The sequence below is a fragment of the Juglans microcarpa x Juglans regia genome, chromosome 8S (assembly GCF_004785595.1).
Source record: "Juglans microcarpa x Juglans regia isolate MS1-56 chromosome 8S, Jm3101_v1.0, whole genome shotgun sequence".
Lineage (NCBI taxonomy): Eukaryota > Viridiplantae > Streptophyta > Magnoliopsida > Fagales > Juglandaceae > Juglans > Juglans microcarpa x Juglans regia.
Genome location: NC_054609.1, coordinates 13851071 through 13864334, shown reverse-complemented (window position 1 = coordinate 13864334; position 13264 = coordinate 13851071). Strand labels below are relative to the sequence as shown.

General features: G+C 32.1%; 1 protein-coding gene across 1 annotated transcript; it reads right to left on the bottom strand.

Moving 5' to 3' along the window:
- Nucleotides 1–509: 509 nt before the first annotated feature.
- LOC121245070 (transcription factor MYBS1-like) lies at nucleotides 510–2287 on the bottom strand. The gene is made up of 3 exons (XM_041143349.1): nucleotides 1522–2287; nucleotides 776–1251; nucleotides 510–707 (listed from the first exon to the last, which is right to left on the bottom strand). Exons 1-2 carry the CDS (start codon nucleotides 1932–1934, stop codon nucleotides 777–779), a joined length of 888 nt encoding a protein of 295 aa, XP_040999283.1. The 5' UTR covers nucleotides 1935–2287; the 3' UTR covers nucleotides 510–707; nucleotide 776.
- Between the last annotated feature and the right edge of the window lie 10977 nt (nucleotides 2288–13264).

Sequence of the window (13264 nt, the reverse complement as noted above, 5' to 3'; positions counted from 1 at the left end):
CCCATTTGTTAATAATGCACTCTATGACATGTAAACTTTTCAAAATAGGAACAAACGTTGAGCCACGTCATTATCTCTTATTTTAAATATCCGCACATCTCTCTCTCTCTCTCTCTCTCTCTCTCTCCGTCTGTGGAAAAAAGTTAGGTTGTTCAGAATAAAGGAAAGAAACATGCAAGTAACAAATTCAGCAAGACCGGTTATGCTTTATGAGAGTAGCGGTCCACTGGACAAAATACCTGTTGCCCATGAATTAAATGCAAGTGCGACTTAATTGCCTATAGTGTTGTTCTTGTTGATGGATGATAAAGAAATGAGGCTGCAGTTGTCTGTTTTGGACATAAAAATGTCTTTGCATTCCAATATATTTTTTTTTCCTTCATACATGAAGGTGCTAGACTTGTGAATTATATACATTAAAGGTTGTTGCCTGTTGACATGTATTGAGCTGTTGAAAATATATATAAATATATACATATAAAACACAAAAAAAAAGTGTATCATTTCAGTTGAAAATGGACGTTATTCATTCAATGCAAGAACATGTTATCTTTTAAAGCAACCAACAAGTTGGAATGATCCAAATTAGATACAACAGAGCTGTGATCTGTCCATAACTGAGTTTCTGATGCAATGTGATTTTTCATTGCACAAACCACTTCCTCTGAATGCTAACTTGGAAAACTTTGGTTACAGAAGATAGGAATGTTATCATTGCACAAACCACTTCCTCTGAATGCTAACTTGAAAAACTTTGGTTACTGAAGATAGGAATGTTATTGGTGCATTGGGGGAGGTGCCATAGGGTAAGCAACTGGGACAACATATGGGTGGGGATGGGGATGGGGATGGGGTCCGGGAGGAAGCATGACAGGAGTTCCAACTGCCGATGCCATATGCCCTGGTGGAGCAGCAACCGGATGCCCTACCGGCATTCCATACATGCCTAAACCAGGCATATGCGGTGGAGCTCTATGCTTTGCTGGCGGTCTTATAGCGGCTACACTTGACAGGTTCATGTGTATCTGTTGGCCTGTAATTGGTGCTTGATGAGAAGTGACATCTCCATTGTTCACACTTGTAATGTCATGGATACTAGATCTTCTTCTATCTCTATTCATGGAGTTCAAGCGAATGAAGTACTTTTGAGCATGGCTAGCCACTTGTGTGGGAGTCCTGGAAATGACAAAGTTTCTTGAAATACTTCTCCAATCCCCCTTGCCAAACTTGTCTAATCCAAGTAAAAACAGCCTGTAGAATCAAAATTAAGTCAGTTCCAAAGTTTTCCATTCATAATCAGCTTCTTTATCCAGATTTCACATATGATTTCCCAAATTATACATCTTTAATCACTTCCTCTAGTCAGATATATGTCTAGGATCTAATATGACAGATTTAAGCCTAATATAATTCATGCTAATACACCATGTTCCAAAATCACCAACTGGAGAGGCAGCTTAACACTGCAAATACAAGTCAGTAGCAGAGCTCAACATGAATTCAAAGTCATTTGAACAATACCTATGCTCTTCTTCTGTCCATGGAATTCCTTTTCGCCGTTCTTGTTCCGACCTCGACCCTCCCTTCCCTCCATGCCCGGTTGAGTCATGTCCTAATCCTGAAAACCCACTTCCATAACCACAATTTGACCTCTTATCCGAAGCCGTAGCCCCAGAAGAGCCATGACAGTCTTTGTTTGAAGATGATGCTTCCTCTCCTAAGTAGTTGGGAAGTGGTATATGTCCTGCCTCTATTGCACGCACATCTTCCACTAACACTTGGTAGTGTTGCTTCAATTCTTCCATACTCTTGCTGGGAACCATTGAAGCAATCGTCTCCCAATGCTCTTTGGAGTCCTCATCCACCCAATGCATTGCAATAGCATTTTCAAAAGCTTTCTCTTCTTCTTTGCTCCAAACTACTTCACTTGTCATGGTTTAGCTTGGCAATTTTTCCAACTCAGACTGAAAAACTGTTGAAAAGTTAAATGGGTTCAATTCATTATTTGTAATATTTGGCAAGAAAAGGAAGCGAAGGTTCGTTGGATAAGAGGAAGTCGAACAGAATGTGTGTGTAGGATGAGGAGTGAGGTGGGTATCAAACTATCAATTTAGGAGGACCACTTGGGAATCGAAGGGATGGGTTCTTTGTCAAGTTCATTCATATCGATGCTCACAAGACTTTAAAAGAAAAAATATTTAAAAAAATAAAAAATAAAAATCTCGTGACTGCCATCTCTTTCGTCTGCAGGTGAGATAAATCTGCAATCATGGAGTATGTAAATCAGAGAGAGGAGGCCCAGAGAATCTTCCAAACTACAATTGTCAAATGTGCTCTTAACCACGCTCTTCTATGCTATAATTTTGAGTCACGCCCCCAATGCAAATGCCTTTGAAAAAAACCCATCCTAATTATCCTACCACCACATATGCATTCTAATGGTCTTTATAATCAAAATCTTACATCTGGTAAAAAGAGCATTATATACTGTTTACGTCCCATATTTTGAAAATAAAAATTTTATGTGCAGTCACTTTTGCGTACTTTTTGCTAACACTACCAAAGCCATTGGTTGCCTAGCTTTTTTTTTAATATAAAATAACTGTTTTGGCTAATCATATCAGTGAAATGTGCAAAGAATACGCAAAAGTGATTGTATGTAATAGAATTCTACAATTTTTGTTTTAAATTTTATAAAAGTTGTAATGATTAAATGAAAAAGTTAAAAATTTGAAATTAAAAAATATTTTATATTTGAGTGATATTTGTTAATGAAAGTATAAGAAATTTTGAGAATTTTAAAAACCCTTATAGCGTCCAAACATGTACTAGATACCCATAAAAGGTTTGAGTTAAAATAGAGAGAACTGTCATTGTAGTAGATTCTATTTTTACTTTTGTCAATCACCACAACATGATTATTATCATAGAAAAGCCTCAAAGTAGTTTTGGAACTGATCTTCAATGGGTTTTGCAGCTTCTCTTTCAATCATTTGCTTTGAAGAGTCATGTCGAGCAAATCTAAGACGTCCAGATTACTCCTCTCTCTCTCTCTCTCTCTCAACCCATACCAACCACCCCACTTTGTGCGAATTTGAGTGGGAGGAGCCGTGGTTCCTCCCTCCTATCCTCTCCTCTCCCCTCCCAAGATGGAAATTCACTTTTCAATTTCTTTTTCATATGATAGAAATCCGGGACTATCTCCTTTCAGACATCTTCAAGCACCACATACCAACTTTCAGTAAAGCCATTCATTAGTAGGATATGCGCGTAAGTCTCACGGACCTCCCAAAATAGCACATGAGCCTCATGTGTCACCCATTTTCAAGCCCCCTAGTACCAGATGTTCCACTTCATTAACTTCTTCGGCCTCTAATCTTCAAGACTTAATCAACCATACTCTTTCATAATTAACGCATGAGTCTCATGCATTGGTATCTTTCGTTCTTAGAGGACATGATCAGCAAAGCTTTGATTTGAATGATTATCCATATATGTCTATCTTACTCTGGCAAATTAGAAAGTGGATTTCTTCGATGCTAATTTAAGAGCAACCTATAAAACGCAACTTCTAGCCTCGTAAACCCCATCGGCTATAGGAAAAGCGAAGTGGTCCACAACATTTTGGACTGCTAAATCAATCGTTCTTTGGCACCTGACCAACAAAGGAAAACCAGGACTGAACATTAACCTATTCCATTTTCCTATTTTTTTTCTAATTTATTGACTTTTTAATACTACCATACCGTCTCATTTTGTCATCTCATTTTAACTGTTCATGTATTTAATTTTTTTCACATTTTTTTCTTTTACTTACTGATTAAAAAAGTGACTATTAATATATTGGTAGGTTTTTATATTTTTAAAAAATATGAATAAGAAAAAAAAAATGTGAATTTTACCTAAGAGCACGACTAGTCGTCACTGCTGGGCGGCATCCTAGTAGTACTCTTTATAATAATTGTACTAAGAGCTTTTGTTGGGCAGTACTCCACCCTTAGACCACCTCATACTTGATGAGAGATAAAAATGAAAAAGAAAAATGATATTTATAATTCTAAGATGTGTAAGTCTCGGAGATTTATTTGAAAAAATTAGGTAAATTTAGGATTCACATAAAAAAAATTATTTTTTAATGATAGATCTTACTTTTTTAAAATATATATATATATATATATATATATATATATAGAATACTTAACACTTCCTAAAACTATAGGTAACATTATTAATAAAAAAAGAAAAAGAGAAAAATGTTTTAGAGAGGACATGTCTGATGTTGAAAACCACAAGGCCGACCCTACTAAGAATGGAATGCTAGTGCTTGCAACGCGCTCTTGGGAACATAGGGGAATGGCAACTTTTGTTTTGATCTCTCTCTCTTTCTCTATGCAAGACGTGGCCGATTCTCCTTTTCTAGTTTTTGACTAAAAAATATGCCACAAATAAAGGCAGTGTCATTTAGCTTTCTTTTCTTCTTAAAAAGAAAACTAAACTGTTCATAAAAGAAATCATGATGTCGATGTCGAAACTATAAAGTAGAGGGTACTATATATTTGGAATGATACTTCGAAATTTGCTCTTTTAGTGGAGAGTTTGTGGATACAAAAGCACAGCAATTGAAATGATACATGAGTGGCTGAAAGGACTACCAAATAGCTCTAAGAATCATTTTTTTTTTCAAATTCTATACAAATTCTATATATTAATAGTGATAAATAAAAAGATGTGGGTGTCAATATATGATACGATTCATGAATTCGATACGAAATAAGCAGGTTTATTTTATATAAATAGATTTGAATCAAAACAGATTGACTCAATAAGACAAGATTAATTAACGGATTAATTGCTAGTCAACTTGTGAAATCCGCAATCAACATGTATAATATGAATAAATTTTATTTTCAAATTTTATAAATGTTTAGTTTTATGTTTTTTTATTGTTGGGATGTAATATTAATATTAGTATTTTACTACTTAATATCTCAAACTATTAGACTTTTTTTGTTAGCATGTAATTTTATTTTATGAAAATATTAATTTATATATATATTATTGGTTTGGATATTGATAATAAAATATTTTATCATGAATCCAGTTGTAATTATGAATGATATTACTTTTATGAGTTATTTTATATAATCATGATTTAAATTGAGGGTATTTCTATAAAATAATATTACTTTTATAAGTTACTTTTATAAAAATTCACTCGTTTAAAACATAATTGTGTAAATTGTTGCAAAAAGAGTTGTATATGTATAATTTTTCTTAACATTATAATATATATATATATATATATATCCAAAGATTTAACATTTAAAAAAAATGATATTTACAGTTCTAAGATGTATAAGTATTGCACACTTCATTTGAAAAAGAGTGTTACTACTCTGCCACCTAGGCATGCCCACTTTGTGTGCCGCATAGTGCAATTTGCACTTTGTTTGTTTTCTTTTTTTTTTTTTACTTTTTTTTTCAAATATTTTTTAAACATATTTAAGTATTTTTAAAAAATAAAAAAATGTCAATACATTAATAATCACTTCCTTAACTATTAAAAAAACTAAATATATGAGCGGTCAAAATGAGGTGACATACTAGCATTTCTCTTTAAAAAAAGTAGATAAATCTAAGATTCACATGAAAAATTTATTTTTTTAACAATAGATTTCATTTTTTTTTAAATAAAATACGCGTAACTTACACATTCTAGGATTGTCCTTAAGCATCACTCTAACAAAAAATTGTCACCTTAAGCAAAAAATTGTCTCACTTGGCAAGGTTTTAATAATTTATGGTAGAGATAAGATTGCATGTTGATGTGGTCCTGTTCAAAACCTACAATCTTTTTTCTTTTTTCTTTTTATTTTCTCTCTCATCAGGGATGAAAGCCCTGGTATGAATATCTTGGTGAACAATCTTTTTTCTGGTCTACATCTTTTTCTTTAGCTAACTCTAGCAGAAAAACGTGTAAAAGGACAAAGAAATTTGCCACAAAAATCAGCATGCATATTTCATGGAAGACCAAAATGTCACCAAAATTTTCCAAAATGACGTCCGACTATTATTGACTAATTAGTTATAAATGAGGAAATTAATTAGTTAATAAAAAAATATAAATAATTAATTGATTTGATTAGACACACCAATATCTGCAAGTGATGAAAAAAAAAAAGAGAAATATTCTAACCATAAAATCATTACATAAAAGTAATTTAATAAATTGACGTGCTTTGATGTGATTTATCAAATTGTAAAATTATTTTTATTCTAAAGTAGATCTAATGAATCAGATAAAGTCATGTCAATTTGTGATATTAGTAATAACATTATTTCTAATAAATAGAGTTCAAAATCTAACAGGTTTTGGATGTGGACTCCTAAAATAGATACCCATTCATGAGCAGATTAAATGAATCAATATGTAAAAAAACAAGTGTCAAAGTTTTATTGTTGCAAAGAAATTATATAGAAAAGAAGTGGATGTGGCCAAACTACAATCCAGCTGGTACGTGTACCCTCTGAAAAACGTGTAAAGAACATGTAGTACTTTTATGAATGTAGACATTATTGTTGTCCTCAAATTCAGTGTTGTTTTTAATCCAAATACTATGATTTTGTTTGAAATATTACATGATATTAAATTACATCCTATGAGATTTATCATTAGTCGTAAATATTTTCATCATAAAATTTAATAAACCTTAATCATTTGCTGTCATTTTTTTTTCTAGTTATAACCCTCTTTATCAGAGAAACATATGAGAAGATTAAAGAAATAAGATGGGAGCAGAGAAGCATGAATATTGCACAAAGAATAAAGCTACTCTGTCCGCTCAAAGTGACTGCTTGACGTGGCATGCCATGTATCATAGTTATATCGCATAGTTATGCAGATATATTCACCAAGGGCCTTACTATTGGTAGGTTCCTTGCTCTTAGAGACAAGCTCATGGTTGTTGCACCTCCTATGAGCTTGAAGGGGCATGTTAAGGATAAACTCCAAGTCTCCAAGGCACCGGTGCATCTACATTACTCTAAGGCCTTATTTGAATGTTGAGATAAGATGAGAAATTTATTAATAGTAGTGAAATAAGAAATAATATGTGAATAATAAAGAAATGGTTTGACTTAAAATGTTTTATGAGATTTTGAGAAATGAGAGAGAAAAAATTGGATAAAAAATTATAAAACTAAAATATTATAGAATATTATTTTTTAATATTATTTTTGTTTTAAGATTTGAAAAAATTGAATTATTTTTGTGTTTAATTTGGAAGTTTGGAAATGATTAGATAAAATAGTTAAAAATCTGAAATTGAAAAGTGTTTGTTTTTCAGTTGTGTATATGTATGTTGAGATCAGATGATATATGATGTGATGAAATGGGTTAAGATGGGTTGAGACCATCTCAAGATCTAAACAGGGCCCAAATCTCTAAGACTCCAAGACTTATAATGACAACAATAAGATCTGGTTTAACACTTGGCACATGAAAAAATCTAGGAGTGTTCATCAACTTAGTAAATACAGGAACTTGTAGATAGAGATCATTAGAGATTGTATAGAGTGGAGTTTGTAACTAACCATAGAATATATATTTTGTGTTGTATTTATCAACTTTTCATGTAAACTTCTATATATTTTCATCAATGCAAACATAGGAATTATTCCATCAACTCAAGAAGATGGGGTCTCATTGAGAAGGAAATCCCACTATTTCCTTCTAATGAAAATCCACTCTTTCTTATGATATATTTAGAATATGAACAAGTTGGTTTCTTCTTAAGATGGTGGCGTGCTAGAGATATTCCTTATTGTGTTAGGGATGTATTTAGTGTTATGTACATCTCCTATATTTTACAACGGTAGCATATATGTATCTCAGCTTAAACCATGTTTTGATCGGCCTACTTAACCCTTCTTGTTTTGCTACCTTTACTAGTATCGGATTAACTTTTATTATAGATAATTGATAAAAAAAACTATATAACACTTTGACAGTTGCTTATTTCATTATCTTGTTAACAATTACTACTTCTCCTCAATGATACTCAATATTAATGATCTGTTTTAATTGATATACATCTAGAAATTTATATTTTGTGTGCGTGCACACACACACAAGTAGGATTATGTGAAAGAAGAGTTCGGGAAAAAATTGTATTGAATTGAATGAAGTTTAGATTACATGAGATTAGGGGTGAGCATCGACCCAGTCGGAGTTGGAATCCCCTAAATCTGACTCCGACTATGACTTTTTCAAAGTTGAAATCCAAACTCCGACTCCAACTCCGACTTGTCGGAGTGGAGTTGGACTTGGGCTTTTGTTGGGTTTTTTTTTAGTTTCATATTTAGCCTATTTTTAAACAATATTTTTTTTTGGACTTTTTATAATTGTTAGTATTGATTATTAATAAATATTAATTCACTAGAGTCTAATTATATATTAGTATACTATAGTATTATAATTTATGTGTTATTAACTTATTACACTATACTTATTTCTAGTATCTAATTAAATGTTATTATATTTTAGTAAATTAGTAAATTAGTATTATATATTATTAACTTATTAGCTATTTTATACTAGTGTCTAATTTATTTATATAAGATACTTATACTATAATGTTTAATTACATGTTATTATACTATTGTCTAACTTATTTCTAACTTAATTATATACTAGATTTTCTAGTGTCTAATTACATATTATTATACTTTAGTAAATTAGTATTATGTGTCACTAACTTATTATAATAGACTTATTTAAATGCCAGTGTCTAACTTATTTCTGTACTTGATTATGTATGATAGTAATACTATGATGTTCACATATATTAAACTATTATTGATAAGTATATTATTTTATAATAATTAACGTATACTAGTATATTATTAAATTTAATTATATAAGTTCTAGTTATATAATTATACTAGTATATATGATCAATATATAGATAAATACATACTTTTTTAACATATGTACAATATTGGAGTCAGAGCAAAAAGTCTAGAGTTGGATCGGATCAGAGTCAGAGTCGGTGCGGTGACACTTCTGACTTCAACTGAAAAATTTTAAAAAAATAAAGCTCCGAATCCGTGTTGTCGAAGTTAGAGCGGAGTCACATTCACAGTCGGATTTTTAGATTTTTGCTCAACCCTATATGGGGCTCTGTTTTATATATAAAGAACATAGGACAGAAAGCGGGAAAGTGTTTATAATTATCTAACTAATTACTCTATTGTTAACGCAATATACATTATTCTACAGTTAATGCTCCCCCTTAAGATGGAGAATAGATGTTTATAAGACCCATCTTGCGACATAATGCAGAGAAAGAAACATGTCTCAGAGGTTTGTTAAGAAGATTTGAAAGTTGATGAGCAGAAGCAACATGCAAAGTAAGAACGAGACTAGTGTGGAGTTAACCATAAACAAGATGACAGTCAATTTCAATATGCTTTGTACGTTCGTGGAAGATTGGTTGTTGACAATGTAAAGTGCAACTTTATTGTCACAGAAGAGTAAAACTGCTTGAGAATGTGGAATGCAGAGATCTTGAAGTAAGTGGCGTATCTAGGTGAACTCACAAATGACAACAGTCATTGATCAATACTCCGCTTTGACAGATAAATGAGAAAGTGTTTTTTGTTTCTTATATTTCCAGGAAATGAGAGTCTCCTAAGAAGACACAAAGCCCAATGACAGATCGGCGAATGTCGGGACGAGAGACGCAATTAGCATCGACAAAAGCTTTAAGATGAAGAGTAAATGTAGCAAGGAAAAAAAAAACTGTCCAGAAATAGCTTTTATATACTGAAGAACACAATGGTTTGCATGAAGATGAGGCTCACGAGGTGCTTCTAGATATTGACTAAGAGCATGTATATAGAAAATGTAAGATTTGGACGTTTAAGTGTGAAGTAGAGCAGGTGGGCTATCAAACGTTTGTAGGCAGATGGGTTAGAAAGTAAAGAGTCTTCGGTTTTGCTAAGTTTTAAGTGCTACTCCATGGGGAATGACACGGGCTTGGCACTCAAAAAATTAGTATCAGCTAAGATGTCTAAGGCATATTTCCTTTGGTACATGGAAATACCCTTTGCAGATCAAGCCACTTCTAGTCCAAGAAAAAAATTTGAAGGGCCAAGATCTTTAGGCTAAAACTCATTATGTCGCAATAGTTTTAAATGCAGAAATTGAATATATCATTAACATGTCATCTCTACTTAATATGTCATCAACATATACTAATAAAACAATAAAAGACTCCCCTTTCAGTCTAGTAAAAAGAGAGTAATTAGATTTTGATTGGGTGAAACCATGCTTAAGTAGAGATGAAGAGTACTTAGAAAACCATTGTCTGGAGGCTTTCTTTAAGCCATACAATGATTTTTCTAATCTACAGACCCGAGACTCCCCCTTAGCATCAAATTCAGGAGTAAAGTCATATACACTTCTTCAGTAAGCTCCCCATGTAGAAAAGTATTATTAACATCTAATTAAATTAAGCACCAGCCATGAATAGTAACTAGGAGCAGTAAACATCGAACTGTAACCATTTTGGCAACTGGCGAAAAAGTCTCCAAATAATCTAAGCCATCTTGTTACATGTACCTTTTAGCAACTAATCAGGCTTTGTATAGTTTAATGACCCCATCAGATTTATACTTGATACGATACACCCATTTACATCCAATGGCATACTTACAAGCAAGCAGATTCATTAACATTCAAGTGTTATTTTTCTCCAAGAGTACTATTTCAGTCGCCATAGCCTCACACCAATGAGGATATTTGATGGCTTGATGGAAAAATATATGTTCAAAATGAGTAGAAACAACTAGAGCAAAGTTTTTATGGATGAATGATAATTGTGAATAGAAAAGATGATGAGAAATGCCATAATGTTTACCTGGATCATACATGTGAGAAGACTATATAGATATAAGCATAGGCATAGAAGAAGAGACTAAATGACAATTATAGACATGCAAGTAACTAGAGGATGTTTTAGGATAAGATTATCTACATAATGTACGTATGGTTTTAGTAGGAGGTTGCGGGTTATTAGAAGGTTATAGATCAATAGAATGAAGTTGTGTTTATGTAGATATTGCAACAGGTGTAGTAATAGATGAAGAGGGCTCATTAAGGCCATGATCAATAATAATATGAGGTAAAAGTACATTAGAAAATTTAATAGGAGAAAAATATTGATGATCTGAGAAAGAATGAAATGGAAAAATATGTTCATGAAAGTCACGAGAAATGAAGACGGTAAGAGTGTCTAAGTCGAGAAGTTTATAACCTTTATTCTCCCAAGAGTAACCATGAAAACACAATATCAAGTTTTTGAATCAAATTTGGAATGCGAGAAATTAAAGTTGAGGCAAAGTAAAGACCTCCAAACACATGTAAATGGTATAAGAATGTGTTTGGTTGAAAATAAGTTCATAAAGTATTTTATGGTCTAAAAGAGGAGAATGTAGTCTGTTAATGAGATAAGTTGTTGTTAACACACGGTCATCCCAAAAGGATAGAGGCAAATTGGATTGGAATCTATGAGTACGAGCAATATTAAGCAAGTGTTGGTGTTTACATTCAACAATAGAGTTTTGTTGAGAGTTTAATTTTGGCTAATCCATTGAGAGTGCTCACCATATGTTAAGGAGAGAAAGAGAAGGGTGAGTTTTGTGAGAAGTTCAGTAAATACAAAAGGGTCTGCTAGAGCCATCGAGAGTGACTCCCGTGGACTCTACCGGCAAGTACAATGCACTTTTTTATTTTGTATTTTTTTCAAACATTTTTTAAATCTCTTTAAACATTTTTTTAAAAAAAAAAATTCACAAACTCATTTAAAAATACTTCCTTAACAATTAATTAAAAAAATATATAAAAAAAAATAAAATAAAAATCGGTGACTTTTATCGATTATATTCGTCGGTAAGAATATAATTTCCCAATACAAAAACTATAACCAATGTGTGACGAGGTTGCTGTAATAGTACCGATGCAAGTACAATCTCAAACTCCTCAATTTCAAAGTCATCTAATATTTAATCCATAGACCATTACATATTCTAAGCACATACAACCCTCTCATGATCCCATAAAAATATATCAATGAAGATGCTTAGTACATTGTTGTACAACACATTGCACAATAATGTTATAAAATAAAGATATTTTTATAAAATGATATTATTTTTATAAGATGTTTTACAAAAATACCCTTAATTTAAAACATAGTTGTAGAAAGTCTTGTGAAAAATATTGTGTGTAAATCATTTTTCTAAAGTATACGAGTACTCATCAGTATTTAAAAAAAAAAAAAACACAAATTATTAAAAAAAAAATAACACTGATCGGTACACCTTTCAGTACCGATGTAGCACCACCATATATATATATATATATATATGTATGTATATCAATCTCCTTTTCATTACTCTTAAAATTATCACAACAACATTACTCAAGAAATCATTTCAATAGATTACCCAAGATATGATCCTCACAATAAAATATGATCCAGAAAGTATACCCTAGCCAATACACATGGGCCTATATGTGTTGCACAACCTCTGGGCCATGGGCCCATGTGTGGCCAAGTCCGTACGCCTAGGTCACTGCCATGAGACCATGTATAACCCAGCCTGTACACATGGGTCTCACGAGTTTGCACTTATAACGTCCCAAATTATCCCATTCATTTTGTACCAACTCTTAACCTAAGTTCAGCTCATAAATTATTGAGAAATGATATTTGTCTTTTTAGTCTGAGCAACTCTCGTACATTGAAAAAAAAGAAAGTAAATTTGATACTTTTTTAATTGATCGATTCTACTTTTTTTCAAAGGAAATGAGCGAGACTTGCATTTTCTAAGATAGCTCCATTTGGAATTTGGACTGGATTGAACTGAGATCACTTAACTCAAAACCTCTTTATACTTGGAACCCATAATCTTTTTTAATTTCCTATACATCTAAACTAATCTTAACGTTCAAGCACATCCAAACTCATTTTAGGTGGGTCTCACAAAACTCATTCCACTATTTCAACTCACTATTATTCATAAAAAACTCAACTCAACTCAACTCAACTCATCTCAATTCAACTCAACATTTAAATAAGACTGAACTGAGATCAACTCAACTCCATCATATAACGTTATTACTTCTCAAAAATTGACATTTCCCAATTATCAAAATAAGCACACGAAAATTGCCACATAAGTTTCATGAGTTATTGAT

Bases quoted from the DNA above. Each gene is read 5' to 3' on its own strand.
- LOC121245070 (XM_041143349.1), bottom strand. From the start codon at position 1,934: ATGACAAGTGAAGTAGTTTGGAGCAAAGAAGAAGAGAAAGCTTTTGAA. The intron at 1,252-1,521 runs GTATTGTTCAAA...TTGATTCTACAG, and splicing joins TGGACAGAAGAAGAGCATAG to GCTGTTTTTACTTGGATTAG.